At 44.7% G+C, this 17,151-nt stretch overlaps 1 protein-coding gene across 3 annotated transcripts in view; it reads left to right on the top strand.

The window, feature by feature from the left end:
- mfsd8l1 (major facilitator superfamily domain containing 8-like 1) overlaps positions 1-17,151 on the top strand; it is a 37,757-nt gene that overhangs the window by 3,253 nt on the left and 17,353 nt on the right. Inside the window, exons 9-12 of one of the 3 annotated variants that reach the window (XM_029148481.3) lie at positions 84-206; positions 326-456; positions 1,527-1,632; positions 7,388-7,759. In XM_029148481.3, coding sequence (XP_029004314.1) covers positions 84-206; positions 326-456; positions 1,527-1,607 — 335 coding nt within the window. In that variant the 3' untranslated portion in view covers positions 1,608-1,632; positions 7,388-7,759. Of the gene's footprint in view, positions 1-83; positions 207-325; positions 457-1,526; positions 3,023-7,387; positions 7,760-17,151 lie in introns of those variants that run through there. The other 2 variants (XR_003785750.3, XM_029148479.3) reach the window with 2 other exon arrangements.

Genomic DNA, 17,151 nt, shown 5'->3' with positions numbered 1-17,151 from the left:
GGCTCAGTATTTCCACTTAGAACACTGCTTCGCATTATCATATAACGTACGCTGAGCGGTTTTCACTGTTGTGTTTCGTGCAGGTGACTTTCCATGGCAGCTGACAGAGTTCATCATTGGGGTGTTTCTGCAGGTTTTGGGTTTGCCTTTTGTAGCCGTGGCCCAGGTTTCCCTCTTCTCCAAAATTACTGCTGAGAAAACACAAGGTGAGAAACGGCACCATCTACGGGGAAACAGGGAAGCCTAACACGCAGCATGTGCCGCAAGTGTCCTGCATCTTTTGTCATTCTTGCCTGTATAATATGCTTTGCTTGTTTTTTTTCAGGTTTTAGTCAGGGTGTGCGTCGCTCAGTGGGGGGTCTAGCCACCATCCTGGGGCCTGTTTGGGCTGGAGGCCTCACTGAGAACATATACATCATGTTGGGGGTGATGATGGCTCTGCTGGCGCTGTTAACGGTGAGTGGAAGGATTGAAGTCGAGAAACGTCTGGTTGAAAATCACGTCTGTGATGAAATCGTAGTTCTTTGCAGTTGTGCATAGTCTAAAGTAGTAGTGTTTTTTTGCAGTTCTGGTATTAATGTGGCATGTAAATCTGACCTAACTGAGCAGAATCAGAACCATTAGGGCTTCATAGTTTTTACATGACACTTATGAGTGTATTTGAGGCCATTTAAAGTAATTTAAACTGGCTTTATTGGAACCACCAGTTAATATAATGTTATAATTTGTCTGCAGCACCCCACTGTCACCTCAGTAATAAATATATGGTAGAATTGTCATCTGGAATGATCTATTCGGGGTGTTTCAACTTGAAACCTTAATCTTGGGCATGTCAGAGTTGCTGCATGTAATTTTGATGTGTAAAGAATCTTACCTTATTTTGTTTACTGTTTGTAAATGACAAAGAACCTGAAACCTACAGTAACAATGGCCCTGGTGTTAGACGACTTTGTCTGAATACTCCTTTCTACCAGTTTGTACTAGCTTCTAGTCATTTAAACAGTTAAAGGAAATGTTGACCTTTGCACCCTGTCCTAGGCCTCGTGCTTGTGTAAATAAGTAAAAAGTATGGTTTGACTGCAATTTTTACTCGAGAGAGCAATGAGGGCAAATTAGAGGTTGTTTTTTTTAAGCAGTGTGAATCCAACTGGAACAAATAAGAAACCAAACAAACCAAAGAAACTGTTAGATGTGAGTTGACATCTTTCTGCTGGCAGCTATTCTTAGATTATGGCACAATTAAGCCGAACAAAGTAGTTGTAAGGCTTAAGGAAGCAAGTTTTGGGTGTGTAAAGTATAAAAGAAGCAAGTCTTGGGTGTGTACAGTATAATAGAACCACAACAGGTTCACCTGGACTGGATTTACAAGAAGCTTCCCTTTACGCCTTTTTGTCTAATTCCTTTATTTTAAAATGTATGCGGGTTTGTAAATGGAAAGATACAGTATATAGTAAATGGAATGTTTTTTTTGTCATACCTGAGCTTAGATTGCTAAGATCATCGAATGACATGCTGTTGCTTGACAGGTCATGCTGGCTTTTTCCTATGGCCGTCTGGTTGAGCCTGCTGCTGAAGAACAAGGAGACAGCCAAGAAAGCTCTGATTAATCCAGCAAGAAAAGTGGATTATCAGGTAGCATTTATTATTTCTGTCAGTGATAACTAGAAGCTCACAAATGTCTTGGGATTGGGCACGTGGGCCACCATGTCAGTAGCAGTTGTCATTCTGCTGTTCTGCGTGTTATCAAAGGGTCCCTGTCCTACATTTAACATGACGCCAAGTGCTCCCCTAAAGGTTAGACTTTTCTGCTTTTGTGAGCTGAGATGGATCCAAGCACTGGTTTGATTTATATATGTATATATTTCCTATGGAAATTCAGAATCCTGATTGTGCCACATGTGCAAGCGTTGGATGAAAAATCTTTCCATCTTTGTGATTCCCCTCACTTCCACTTCGTGCTTCTCCCAATCTCCCTGCGTCTCACCATATGCAACATAACTGTTAAATCAATGGACATGCTGAGCGGCTGTGCCTTTACCTGACCCTCTTCTTGTGCTATAATTGAAGGGGTTGGCACTTCAGCTTTAATGATGTTATTCCTCCTCTTTGCAAAAACATGCATTTAAATAAAAACAAATAGAAGCTTATCCTATTGAACTGAGAACATGCTTTTTAATGTGTAGAAACCAAATTAGCACATAGCATGTGGTCAAAACATCTAGTTTCACATACCGTAAGCCTAATATAATGATTTCTTATTTATCTTTGCAATGTAACACTAATAGAAATTATTAACTGCAACTGTTCTCAGGGAAAAAGTAATCCTATTTTATTCTGTCCCTGTCAGTGAGGAAACCGTCATGTGGAGATATTGTGTTGGAATCATTAAGCTGAAAATGAATGAGAGAAATTTAGGATTTTCCTTGTCTGAACTGGAAGTTGGCAAACTATTAAAAGGCAGTATTTTAAACAATCCGTTGGCTGGTTTGATTAAAGGCATTAAGCCTTAGTTACTGATGTCATATACAGTCCTTACACCAGGGGGCGCTCTTGCACTTCATTCAATCAAATGGTTTCCTAAATGGACAAATATTTAGTGGGTGAACTCCACTAACCTGAGAACTCTGATGTGCATAAAACTGCTAGTAAAACGCAGTAAAAAGTAGTAAAACTGCTTTGTTATCAGGTTTGTTTTAAAAGAACAACAAAAGCTTTAGATTTTTTTTGTGCTGCTTCATAACAAATCTTTGTTTGAACCAGAACAATTAAATTATTGTGCACTATTTGTTATTTATATTCATTTGTATTTAACATGTTCATTAACTCTTTTTTTTCTTTGTGCGCATACTAAAAGGAACGTTCACTATGCTTTATAGGCTTGTGTTTTGTTATTCTCCTGGGAAGCAGCGAGTAGCTGCACACAGTGGTTATCAGAGCAGAACAAAACTACTGCTCATGGAAAAATGTGAGAAAATATGATCCAGTAATTGTATTTATTGCAATAAAATACTGCTGTTGAAAAGATGGGATCCTTTACTATAGTAACTACTATAATGAAATTCACCTGTTTGTCATCTTTTGATAATTACACACAAAAAGTCACTAAATATAAAGAAATATTTTGACATAATTAATATTTTGAACTATATTAAAATTATTGACTTATAATTAATGTTCTTGAACTGTTAAATTATTAAAATATTTTTAAGAAAAAGTACCTATTGCATTTTGTTTTGCCAAGAAAGATAATGTAATTAGTTTACAAAATAAATATTTTTCAATAGTATTTTTTTCCTTTTTATATTTTGAACTATTATCAGGTTTCAGTAGGAAAAAAAAATTCAACAGAATTAAATTTTGATTTAACTTGATGAGTCAGTGATTGTGCGCATACAGTTAATTTTGAAGAAAGGCTGTTACTTACTTAAATATTAAAATGTTACACATTACACACTAATTTCAGACCTATTTTCTTGCTTTGAACTTTTAAACCCTGGGCCTATTTTTTGGGGGGTGTCCTCTGGAAAATAATAATTGAATCCAGCTATTGTTGAATACAGAAATTAAATGTACAGTAAAAGACATTGATAGAAGAAAAAACGAAGCATGAAAAAAAAATCTCTTTGTATTATATTGTTATCATGCAGCAAATTTGTAGCTATAATGTTAATTTCATAAATAGAAAATTGCATGTCCTGTGAAAATGATTTTTTTTATTCACATTCAAGGTGCTAAAAAATGATTTATTATAAATAAATATCACCACCTGCATCAGGCCTTTATGTTGACATATCCAGGAAACCTTTGAAAACATAAACAAACCATTTTGAGGCTCCGCTGGGGGTCGCTGTGATCTTGCAAAGATGGTGGCGTAGTTGAAATGTTTCTCGACGGTGACGCGGTGGCGAGGGGGCGGGGCATCCGGGCTGAACTCTAGTTGAACCCGTTTTCACGTTGGGCGGGGCGGGATCTGAAATGTTATGACACAGAGCCAGCAACAGAGATATTTTGGGTTTCACCCTTTTTTTTTCCTCTTAAATGGATTCCCCCACACATCTGACACACACACAAACCCTCAACACGCTTGGCCTGAAGTGGCAGTCTGACCGAACAGCGACCCTGCGTATCAGGGTCACGTCGTGTATCACATTAACAGTAGTTGTCGGGGCGAGTTCGGTAATCTTGCTCCGCCTCTTTTCCTGCCAGTGATAGGAAAAAGGTTATGAGGCACATTCCCAAATCCAGCAGTGACAGTGGACGTGAACTTTGGGTGAACTGTTTCTCCTCCGCGAGGGCAGCTGGAGTTCAGTGGGTCCATCGTTTCCCTCCGTCATATTCCCCGGGCTTGATTACTGATTATGTCAACCCACTTTGGGAGATTGGCATGGATTTGGGTGATGTGCAGTGCAGCTTGTGGGACATTGCAGCTTAGCCCAACATGCATATTTTACATGAGGACACTGCAGCGTCACACACCTCTTGTCGGGCGTGTATGTCCCCCTTTCTTTGCACTTTGCAGGTCTCCTCCTGTGGCCACGGGACAACTCCGCAGCTCAAGAATAATACCTTCAACTTGGTCATTATAAGACTTTCATGAAGATAGTCGAGCGGGGTAATAAATGGATTGAAGTGCTCTCAAACCTGTTCTTGTGAGCTTCGGGGCTGCCAGGCGTTTAAAATATTTAGTTTGGGCGCTGGTGTCACAGATTGTTAATGTTGCAAAAAAAGAAAAACGGGCCGAGCCGAGATCGAATCAAAATGGTGGCACTGGCGGGAACCTGTGAAAGTCTGAGTGTCCCTGCATGGGTAGCGCTCGAATCCCATGTTAATAATACATGTCACTCCGAAGAGGTGCGACATTTGAAAGTGGGAGCTGAGAGCTTGAGGTGTGCGAGAATAGAGAGGGAGATGGATGCGCCGCTGCCCGGTTTGGCTAACGTTAGCGCCCGCCGCTGCAGCGCGGAGGGTCGTCTGCGGGACGGCTGTGTTTGTTTGCACTGAGCGTAATGGACCTTCAGAAAATCCAGGTCCATTCCTGTCACCCAGGGCTGGGACAAGCGGAGGAGCAGGCCTGTGTGACCGAATGAATAATTAAACCTGTGGCGCCTATAGACGAGGACCCAGGGCTGCGCTGTGCAAGCTAGCCAGCTGTTACGGCACCGACGGCGCCGTTCTGCCAGTCCGGTGGCTGGAAGTTTCCTTCTAACCGCAAAACATCGCACACTTTGAAATTTAAAACTCTGATGGGCTTCTTGGCCTCTGACATCGCGCTCGTTGTGTCTCAGGCCGTGACCCGTGTGGTCGATGAGGCCCACACCAGGGATTATGTCACTTACACCTTTTCAAACTCTCTAATTTGGCCGCTTCTCAAAGTCCGTGAGTCGAATACTGATCTCCGCTTGTCGTTGCACAGTCATTCTTGAAAAAACACTTATTAAAGCTGAACTCGATTGCCGGCCACTTCTGTCCCACACCAGGCGGCCACCGTTCTCCCGTCCCGCTTCCAGAAACAGATTACCGGCCCATCTGTATCGCCGGAGCCAGACCACACTAAGCCGATGGGAGCCCCGCTCAGCAAGGCACCGCCGCAATTGTTAACCCCGATTAACTTGACGCGGCGTTCGGCGGAGGGAGCGGTGTGAAAATCGGGCCTGTGCCGTGACCCAGTGCCCTGCCGCTGAACCGTGGGGGAATCGGGCCGACCCGGGGAGGAGGTGGATGAGGAGGATGAGGAGCAGGAGCCGGCGAGAGGCGAGAAACGAGGAGAGGGGCGGACGGGAGGGAGGGAGATTAAAGCAGTTTGAGGCGTATCGCAAATATTTCATGAGCGAGGCAGATATATGTACATAAATCTCCTTCCTGCCGGAGTGAGGAGAAAACACGGTGTCAGTTCCACTGCGCGCGTTGGCAGCGCAGCATAAATTGGCCTGACTTTCAGTGCCTGCGTGATGAGCTTGTGTAGAGCTGCCGGCTGCATTAGCGATTCAGGTACTGTATTACTGCAGTGTGACTGTAAGTTTACTTCCAAAGGACGGCGTGGAGATGGGAACGTATGGAGGTGAATACATTTTACTGCCAGACTTGCTGTACGTTTGACCGTTCACTTCAATCGCTGCATGAAAATGGACAAGATGATGTCTTTAGCTATTATTCCAGCCTTCCTTCTGTTATTCAGGCATATTTGTATATGAAGCGTTAAATAATGAAACACAATAAAAGTCGTGGTCACATAACATTTCAGCTTTTTCATTAGCATGCAGGCGATTAAATCACTGCAGAGGCGCCGATAGCGCCTTGGTTTGATGGGCTTCAGAGGAATCCTCGCTGAAGAGCCTTCAATTATTAACGTTTGCTAATGAGTATTTGGAAATCAGATTTTCCGTGGCTCACTTTAAAAGGCCAAGCCAGGCCGTTTGTCAGCTCTAATGCCAGCTTTGATATTCTGGTGGTGACATGTTTGGACTGATTCGGCTGGAAGCCATCTTGCCCGACGGCACGGGTGCCGACGTCTCAACATTTGCTGTTGATTTGAAAATACTCGAATCTGAGCGTTCCTACGGTCAACATTAGAATCTGAGGAACCCCAGCACCTGAGTAACCCATGCTGAGTTTTGTCCAGCTCGTCATCAATAACACTTTGAACTGTGACGACCTCTACCCCCCTCCATTCCCATCCGGCCAAATAACTCAGCTGCTTTCAGCATTAGAAGCTGAGGAGCAGCTTTGCGCGCCTGCAGTGACTGATCTCCGTCCACTGCACGGCTGCTCCGCGGAGGCCACAGCTGCATGGATGCCTCCTGCCTCCCTCGCCTCAATCTTTTACAGAGTGAGTGCATGATGCAGCGCTGACTATGTTTCGAGTTGACCTGTTTTAGTCAAGGTCTTTCATGTGAGAACAGCCTCTAACTCTTCTCTACCCTGCAATTCGTCGCTTTGCAAACTGACGCTGACGTGTTTTACATTTGGCTCAGGCGTTTTTCTACGCTGCGTGCAGCTGTTGCCTTCACTTATTTCCATATGGCATAAAAATCATTTGCAGACTGAACCTTTTGTGATCCCCCATCGTCAACATCATGTCTGCGCTGATTATAATAACGCTCTTTATTGTTACTTGATAATGCAGCTCAAATGTGCATTGATTGGCGACGTCTGGAGCGTGTTATCTCACCACAATGATGCACAATGCAGGGCTCTGTCTGCGTGCAAGTGAATTATACATAAGTCACAGTGTAGGGCCTAAATGTTGACACACAAATGTTTGACAAAATGTAACGTATTCCTATTCAAAAGTATGATCTAGTGGCAGTCTCTTGGATATTTTGTTGTTGCAATTTCAAAGTAAGAGGTTGTTCAGTCCCATGAAAACAGACTCAACCTGTGTTTACAGACTAATGGTGTTGGTGAACAGCTTGAGGAGTCCTCAGCAGAATCCCGTCAAGCACTATGGAAAACGAATTAAAATGCGAAGTTTAGTTAAAGGCCACAAACAACCTTTCCTTCCTCTTCACCCGTGGGTGTGACGGCACCAGTGCTCAAGCACAACCTTCAACTCAACACAACTCTTGCTGCTGTTTTTGGATGCTAGTTTTAGCTGGCTCCTCAGGGTCAGACTGGGGAATTGAACAGACGAGAGTGCGAGGGGGGGCCTGGAGCCACTAAGGAGGTGCGAGGAGGTGCTAGAAGGTGCTAGAAGCAAGCGAGGAGGCGCTAGGAGCCAGCGAGGAGGTGCTAGAAGGTGCTAGCAGCCAGCGAGGAAGTGCTAGAAGGCACTAGGAGCCAGCGAGGAGGCACTAGATGGCGCTAGGAGCCAGCGAGGAGGCGCTAGATGGCGCTAGGATCCAGTGAGGAGGTGCTAGAAGGTGCTAGGAGCCAGCGAGGAGGCGCTAGATGGCGCTAGGAGCCAGCGAGGAGGCACTAGATGGCGCTAGGAGCCAGTGAGGAGGTCCTAGAAGGCGCTACGAGCCAGCGAGGAGCCAGCGAGGAGGCGCTAGGAGCCACTGAGGAGGTGCTAGAAGGAGCTAGGAGCCAGCGAGGAGCCAGCGAGGAGCCAGCGAGGAGGCGCTAGAAGGCGCTAGGAGCCAGTGAGGAGGTGCTAGAAGGAGCTAGGAGCCAGCGAGGAGCCAGCGAGGAGGCACTAGAAGGCGCTAGGAGCCAGTGAGGAGGTGCTAGAAGGAGCTAGGAGCCAGCGAGGAGCCAGCGAGGAGGCACTAGAAGGCGCTAGGAGCCAATGAGGAGGTGCTAGAAGGAGCTAGGAGCCAGCGAGGAGCCAGCGAGGAGGCGCTAGAAGGCGCTAGGAGCCAGCGAGGAGGCGCTAAAAGGTGCTAGGAGCCTTGTGGAGAGCAGGATCCCGGGCTCGGACGAGCATTGCGACTCAGTGACCCAGGACTAAGCACGGTGGACAGTAGCAGTTAGGTTTGATCGAGCAGCGCTGTGTTGCTAATTCGCTCATTAAATCCAATTAGCGAGCGGTGGATGGAGCCGGAGCGGAGGGGGGTGTCCGGGGGGGGGCAGTACCCTGGCTGCCGAACAGGTGACAGACCTCACCCCTGAACCCCTGACCCAGCCGGGGGGCTTCGCTGCCCAACACCCCCCCACCCCCCGCCTCGCTCCCTCCCTGTTAGTGCTTCCACCCGTGACCTCCAGCGCTAACGCTGAGGTGTGAGGGCGCTGGACGTTCTGACGCAGCTGATGCGTCCGGCCTCCGTCCGGCCTCACGTGTAAAATGCCGTCAAGCCAATTAATGTCTCGTCAAATTACAGAGAACCACGGCCTGAGTGTCGCTCTCACGTGGTGCAGAGATGCCACAATGACTCCGCGGCGGTGCCAAAACAAATGTCACGCAGGATAACACCCCCTGCTGTGTCCTCTCTGTAACCTCTGTTCACAAATGTGGAACACGGGACAAATATTAAAACCTGGATTCAGCATCGACCTTTACTTCTTCTTTCCCAGTTAAACTTGCTCTGGTTTGGACCGAACCAGGCCACATTGTGACAGTCTTCGTCATTCGCCTCGTTGGAGTCTTTTGCTTTAGTGCTCTCTGACTTTGTTGCTGTTTGCGTCCCCGACTGTCACAACAACGCTGCTCCGCTGCACATTGTTTCTCTGACTCTGCTTCCACGCTTTGTTTCTTGCCTGCGATTCATGCGTCATGCCTCTTTCTCTGTCCTCCCTCGTCTCATTTACGTCGTCCACCATTTCTCATCGTCTCCCTCAAACTCAAACCGTGATAAAAACGTTTGACTGGACTTCAGAGTCGTTACAGGATGTAATTATGAAGATGTACGTTCTTGACAAATGTTTATTTACTGTGTGTCATATTTTGTAATTGCTGCTCTACATCATCAGTATTATCACATACACTGAACATGGTTAATGAACATCATGTATGAAAGATATTCAGTTAATTAATTTGCTCTATGTATGTAATATATTTTTTATACATTTCATTCACTCATAGTGTTATCATTGCATTTTATCTATTTAATGCTCCAATAGTTGATTTATGAACTCTTGGAAACATATTACATGGTTGTGTTGCTCCTATTTATTTATTATAAGTGTCATAATCATGAAGACGTTTGTTTCTAATTTGATATTTTGCATCTTATTTAAAAAACAGAGCTTAGAACTTTATATGCTTTCTGCCTAACAGTTTAGGGTTAGTGTAGAATGAAAAACTCTCTGTTCCTGCTTGGTCCAACCAAAACTAGTTAAAGTATATGTCATGCAAAATATATAGAGGACGAATATTTTCTAAATTTTTCATCGAATATTTTTTTTTAATTTGTCCTTACTATTGAGCAAATTTTACTGAAATAAGCTAAATGAGTTCCAAGTCAGTTCTTTAATGAATGTACTATATGATAAAAGTCATTCTCTGACATTGAACAATTCCCTTATGAACGTTGATTTAAATTGCGCCACATACTGTAAGCTGTAAATCCTTCCTCCTTTTTTAAAATGAAGCAGTGCTGGAGCTGTTCTCCGATGCTTCCAGGGAACATCCATTTTCATGTAAGCGCCCACACGAGTAACACTTCCTTCTTGAGTACTTTTGTAAATATTTAATGGCAAAATTTGTTTAAGTTCTGTAAGAACCCAGGATAAAACAGCTGCAAACCCTGGTGAGATCGTCTGCAGTACGCACGTGTTGTAAGTGGTAAGACCATGGCACAAATTATCAAAATATTTACCTGTGACGCGTAGACACAGTTATTAGTCACACATAAACATTAGGAACTGGATTCAGGCTGCAGCTCAACCCAACGTTCATTACATTCACACACTTTTGTTTATCACAGTCATGGTTGTTGGCTTTTCCAATAGAACAGGTGTTTGTTTTCAAATATTTGCCTTCGAACTTGATTATGTTTACTTTATGTGTTAATATGAATAAGTACCAATGTTTTTTTAACTCAGTTGAATCATCCAAACAGGGCAGGTCTTTTCTGATGCAATGTTAACGTCCTGTAATAGGCTTCAAATGTACCTTATAAACTAAGACGCAGAGTGTGGTGTCAACATGTTCACTTTTATTTGCTTTCCTACTTAATGTGCTGCATAGTTTTTCCTAAATTATCTGCAGTCAGATCTTGATCCTCCTTTGCAACGTCTTAGGTTTACATGTGCATTTCCTAGTATATTTATATTGTACTGTCTTGGTCGGCAGCCGGTTCTCATCAATGTGCTTTTTCCTTTGTATGTAGACCTTTACTGGCTCTTAGCTCTCTTTTAATCTGTATGCTGGTTTTATTGGCCTTTATATTTTCTGTTGAAATGTCTTCATGTCTTCAGGATCTGCTTCAGCTCTATCTACCCCTCAGGTCAGACTGAGTCACTGCTGGCAGAAGTGCTTTTACGTTCTCTTTGCTCTCACAAGAACGACAGCGAATGATTTACAGCTCTGGAGCTGCTGTTTCCTGAAGGATTTAAACTGGCATTAAAATATTTAATGGCAAACCATACGTTTAACCTTTTTTAAATTAGAGGTTTAATTACCTTTGGTTGACAAGCTTTCCGGTTCAGTGAGGATTTCTTTTAATGAAGCAACTTTATACAGTTATTATGTTGTTGCTAACATTGGTTTGTGTTGTAGTAATTTTATAGCTACTGTAAATATTTATTATTTCCATAAACCTTCAATTTTTATTGTTTGAAATTTCCATTTCTGCTGCATTGGGATCTATGATTAATAGGTGAATGACTATAAATATAAAGCTTCTGTTTTAATCAAAATAGGATTAATAGCATTTAAAAACATTGCTCTAACATAAAGCACATTATTACACATACATAAGATTTATAGAATAAAAATCTAAATATATATTAGAACTTGAGGCCATTAAACTGATTAAATCAACTGGTTTGTTTAATCTAAACTAAGTGGAACTAAATTCAGTCTAAAACATTTTGTTGAAATTTTGGTTAAAAGCGAACCGTAATGAAAAATAAGTGGAGAGCTGCATTTGGGAGCACAAATGTGTAATATAATGCATTTTATTTTGATAAAACAATAATCTTGTTTTTGTTTTTTTGTGGCATGTGGTTATTTTTTGCTACACAGAGATGACATTTAATGGAGTGCACACTCCAGGAGGAGGGAGGCTGGGACCCTGGACAGGTCACTATGTCCATCACCTGTAGACAGGGTCCAATTAATGAAAGTCTCTAGACTGCGTGAGGCAGAGCACTGGGAGAACACTCCACTCCACACAGAAAATGGACCTCACCATCTATGCACAACGTCACATCCATGCATCACCTTCTGGATGAAAAGCTGCAGAGGATTCTTACATCTGTATAGTTAATGCTTCACTCAGTGGTTGCCAGCGCACAAACATGGACCTAAATGTCACATACCCGGTGACCTCTGTTAGATTGTGCTCTCTAATGGGGCCATAGGGTCAAAGGTGGACTGCAGATGTTTGGACGTGTGGACAGCAGGGTCAAGGTGGAAGTGGTGACTTTTATAGAGGCTGAACGTGCTGAGCAGTCACAGCAAACACGGGCACAGCCATCGTGAGCGCTTCCTAACCTCCGCTGTTCTGTACTCCGCTCACTGAGCTCTTGATCTTCAGCCTTGCTGCGTCTGGCTTTTTCCAGCCCAGAAAAGTGACAGGCATAACAAGTGACAAACTCCTCTTTATGTGTAACATCACAAGCGATTCAGAGTTGGCTCGATGGGGTTTTACTGCACAGTCCCGCCTTTCTGTTCCTGAATATGTATCCGGGAGGCTGAGGGGGACAGTTAGGCCAAATCTCTCTGTCAATCCCTCAAGGAAAAGGAGAGCGATCTTTCCTAACAGGCTCTTGGTCCCAGAATAGATGACAACTTTGACACTGATGTATCACGTCTCAGTGGTTCAGACATGGAAGGCAGCCTGCCTGATGCAGCACAGGCAGCGAGAGGTACACAAGGAGCACGGGGAGCTTTAAAACAATCCTATCCGTGGATCCACTGTGGGCTAAACAAAGGATTGGGCCTCATTAAGACGAGAGGGCCCGCGAAAGCAGACCAGTTGTTATGTGAACGTGCTGCCAAGGAGGCCGCCGGGAGGCAGTGGCCCATTTTCCCCCTCGCTGTAAATAGCGATGCATCATATGGTGCTGTTGGTAGTGAGCATGCTCATCATCGTCTGCACTCCGCTCCCCTTCAGCACGTCCGTGTGGCTGCAGGTCACGTGTGTACATGTCAGAGGGCAAAACAGTGGCAAACCGTGACAAACAGGCCTGACTGTTTTCCTGACGTGCCATCGAGCAGAAGTAACGGGACAATTTCCAAGAGGAAAGAAGTAAATCCAAAAATACCAAGTTCTGGGCCAGTTCACTCTTGACAACAGTTAGAACAAATGGCCCAGTTCTGATTGTTGGTGATTGTAAACATAGATATATTCTGTCATCTTGGTGCCTTACTGCTTTTTTTACTGATTTAATATTTTTTTATTTATTTGATGGCTTTTGACTTTGTTCTAAATCAGTGCTTTTCAAGAAGTAGGGATCAAACATATATAAAAAACTATTCAAAATGTTTGATACAAAACATGTAAATTCAACATACTTATAACAACATATGAAAAGCACATTAAATAACAAAATAAATTAAAATAAATTAATAATTTTTTTTACATTATTTACTTATTTCATTTCTGTCTTGGATTGGTTTAGACCAAATAAATAGTTATAACGATGCACATAATCAAATTTAGAAAATATTTATTATTTATAAATAATCTATTTTGATAGCTTGTTTTATTTATACAGAATTTTTTCTGCCAGCTTTACATTATTTTGCAAATAGATGATAATAAAAATAATTATACCAGCCACAAAAATAATTTAACAAACTATGTCTTTTACAAATTATATTTGAATGTTGAAAGTGGAAGTCAAATTAAATTTGAAACTTAAATATAGTTTAATATTGTTTGTTCATCTTTGTTCCAAAAAGGTTTTGGTCTAATACCATTTTGTCTAATTATATATAAAAATCAGAAAGAACACTGTATTTATGAAATGACATAGTGTGTTCCCTTAAAACGATAAATCTGAGGCGGTTCAGTCTTCAGGAGTGGGTTCCATCTGTTAATAAAATGATCATTAGAAGCACAAGCGACTTTTTAAACTGTTATAAAACAATGTTAAAAGATTAGTACTGTACCAAAAAACCTGTGCTGTGCATTCACTTTATGAATAATGCTGTAATGCTTGTTTCTTTATGTCTCTGTGTTTCTAGGTCAACTTTAATATTTAATTTAAATGATATAGTTAAGGTATAGACTCTTGCTCTAATCTCATCTACTGATATGTGTATATACACATATACATGTGTGTATATATAAAGCAGAAAATGTCCACATCGAGTGTAAAAGGTTAACAATCTTTAATGTTATTAATTTTATCAGTAAATACAGTAATATTACATGATCATTAAGTCTCTGCGTAACGTTTATTGTGCATTTGGTGATAATGAAGTTAGTATTTACAAGACACAGAATTTAAACTAGACTTGACTACATCAACACCCTTTTACGGTCGGGATGTCTCATTGTAAAGTCGCTTTAGAGTAAAACAGACCACTTATGCTGAAATTTTAAATAACTTGGAATGACTGTGAAATTTAAAGAACAGATCTGGGAGCAAATAGAACAAATAGAAACATTGTCAGTAGGAGCAGTCTGTGGGCCTGGGAAAAAACCCTAAAGAAAACATCGTCTCCAACAGATACGGTGCCCACTAACAAACAAAGGCTCATGTAGAGTATCAGACATGCGAGTAAGCTTCATTATTAGAGAGTAAAAGAAGCTTAGCTGTTAACTCAGACATCATGAACTCTAAATGACACCGGGTTCACGGGGAGGTTATTGGTTCAAGTTAGTTAAAAGCCCTCCAGGGCTGACTGGGGCCTGTCACTACGGACGGCGGCCACTAGGGGGCAGTGCGCCTCCTCATATTGGCTCACGCCGCCGTTAAGGGCAGAATAATGAATGAGCAGTGGGACAGAGTAGGAGCGATATGACCCTCTGATGAACTGCAAATCTGCTGGGAGCTCAGCGGGGCATCGCGCGCCGGGTAAATGCCAGCGCTTCACCTGCGAGCGGAGCAGTGATAGGGAGGCATCTGTATTCCTGTGTGCAGCTGAGTCTTTGTTCACGTGTCTGGATTTGTGTTGGTCTCTAGGTGCTCACATGAGCATTAGGGTGTGGTTTAGCCAGCAGTGCGTCTAATGCAAAGACGTCGACGTCCCACATTATCGTGTCCCTGCAGATGAAACGCAGTGAACACATTGTGCACGGATCAAATTAGGACCATTTGATTTTTCTTCTGCCAGATCACTTCTCTAAACAATCCCTTGGCCCTCTCCTGCCTTGCTCCACTTTTTTTTACCCTCCCCTTTCTTTTCTCCATCTTTTTATTGGTTCCCTAACAAAAGCCAGGGCCGAGAGGCACATGATTAAGCCGCTGCTAATTGGTATCAGATTCACAGGTCTGGATCAGCGCGGCGCCGGCCGGAGCCAAAGCGCGGCTCACATCTGCACGGCGGGCGCGTCGCTGAGCCGCTTGGCCCGGTTCTGGGCCCGGCGTCACGCGCTCCGCTCCGGGGGCTGGACCGGCTCGCGGGTCCACATCCACGCTCCGTTAGCACCCGGACAGAGAGGAAGCGGGACAGCTGACACATCTGCAGTGTGACGGGCGATCGGACCAGGACCGGCCCGGTTGAGGGTCCGCCTGCCATGATGTCTGCATTCAGGGCCCCTGGAGACAGAGACCCACATGCACAGCCTCATGCGAACAATGCGAACATGAAATGCAGGCGCACACTCGCACACGTCACTATTAACACGGTCTGTCAGCGAGCGGCAGGTTTTCTACGAGTTTTTGTCGAACGAAGGAGGAATTTTATGATTGGCTTCACCGCTGAATTGGTTTTGGCGCGGCACCGTCGCTCCTTTCAACTTTATCGCAGTGACGTGAGTTGGCAGCGCCGTGCGCGGCCGACGGCCGAGGGGAGGAAGAGGCAGGAGGGAGGGAGGAAAAAAAGCTGCACGGGGGACGCCGGCTCCCGCAGCACGTCCTCCTGTTCCCAGGGGACGACTGTGACCCAGAAAAGCACGGACGTGGCAGGTTGTCGCCGGCTGAAGGGCGCTTCTGCTGGGGCGCGACACCAGAACCAGCGCCTCCCAAACGTCTGGGAGGGGGCATTCGACAGGAGGCAGCGGCCACCGGGGGTTTCCTGCCAATGGGCATCTTCAGCCCCAGCGATGGGGTCAAACGCGTTATTGAGCCTGGACTGGAAAAGGAAGAACGTGTTTAAATATACTGTACACACTCACTGGCCACTTTATTAGGTACACCTCTAAAAGTGGAGCGTGAGCACATCCAAATATCTGGATTAGACACAGACTGAAGGCAAATGTCAGACAAGGATCTTGTGTTGAAGTGAAGTCAGACAAAGCTCTTTGTTACACAGAGATCCCCATCAGCAAGGCTGTTGTCCCTTTGTCTTTGCCGCTGCACCAAAGTTTTTCGCAAAGTTGGTTTCCATGTTAAATCAGGCCTCTCTATTCACGACGGCGCCTGTGCCCTGCAGCTCCACATGCACTGGAGTTCGCCGAAGCCTCTCGCTAAGGCAGAGCAGCCTAATTGGCCTTCATATTTAATTTCCATCCTCGTGTTTGGCAAGCGAAGCGCCTAAAATAGATCTGAGGTATATATTTACTTCCAACAGCAGCTTGCCCCACATCAGTGTTGGTCAGCCTTTCGTTCGGACCCTCCATCAGATAACGCAGCAGCACAAAGCGGGGGCTTTGATTGGAGGGGACCGTTTCCCCGCCGCGCTCTCCTGTGACATCAGCGCCGGCCGAAGGGGGGAAAAAGTGACTTCTAAAAACATTTCGCCTTCGATTCCTTTGTCTGGCGTTCATCTCGCTGGCTCTTTAATTAAACCCCAGTGAGGTCAGGAGGCTGGCCCTGCCACTTTTTAAAAGCTTTCTGTGGAAACACAATCCTGCGAGCGTTTACTGGCGGCGTCACCGTATCCGCGCGCGGTGCCCCTCGCACTCTGAACCCGCTCCAAACACAACAAGCGAGGAGCTCACGGCGCGAGGAGAAGCTGATCTAATGTGATCTCCACGTTTTTGTCACTCCTCCACTCCAGTGGCACGTCTCTCTCGCCTGCTGGCACATCCAATCACATTAGACCTGGATGGAAGGGGAGGCTGTTGCCTTTCTGGGGCCCCACGTCCTTAAACGAACAGAAAATCCCGACTGGAGACGGTCGCCTTTACCCCCTTCACGTCTCATAATCCCCCGTAGAAACCGAAGCGAGGAAGAAAGGGCAGCGTCCGCTGACCAAACGCGTTCCAATAACAGAGCGGAGGGCCGATAACCTGCAGCAGCGAGAGCCCCGGGTAATCTGGGCTACGGAGGCCCGAGGCTGCCGCGAACCCGCCGCCGCCGCCGCTCATGGGTAACAGATGGCGCCTTATCGCCGGCCGGGATCGGCTGCGCGGCACACATTCCTAGACATGCCGGTAATGCAGTGTGTGATGTGGAGCTGATGCTGACTTCACGTGGAATTACAGTACGGAGCAAATTAGCATCACGACGTTAGCGCTGTTAGCATCCAAACTCCTCTGCTGTGATGTACCA

This window comes from Betta splendens, chromosome 4 (genome assembly GCF_900634795.4).
Source record: "Betta splendens chromosome 4, fBetSpl5.4, whole genome shotgun sequence".
NCBI classification, from domain to species: domain Eukaryota; kingdom Metazoa; phylum Chordata; class Actinopteri; order Anabantiformes; family Osphronemidae; genus Betta; species Betta splendens.
This window is presented reverse-complemented; position numbering and strand designations above follow the sequence as displayed.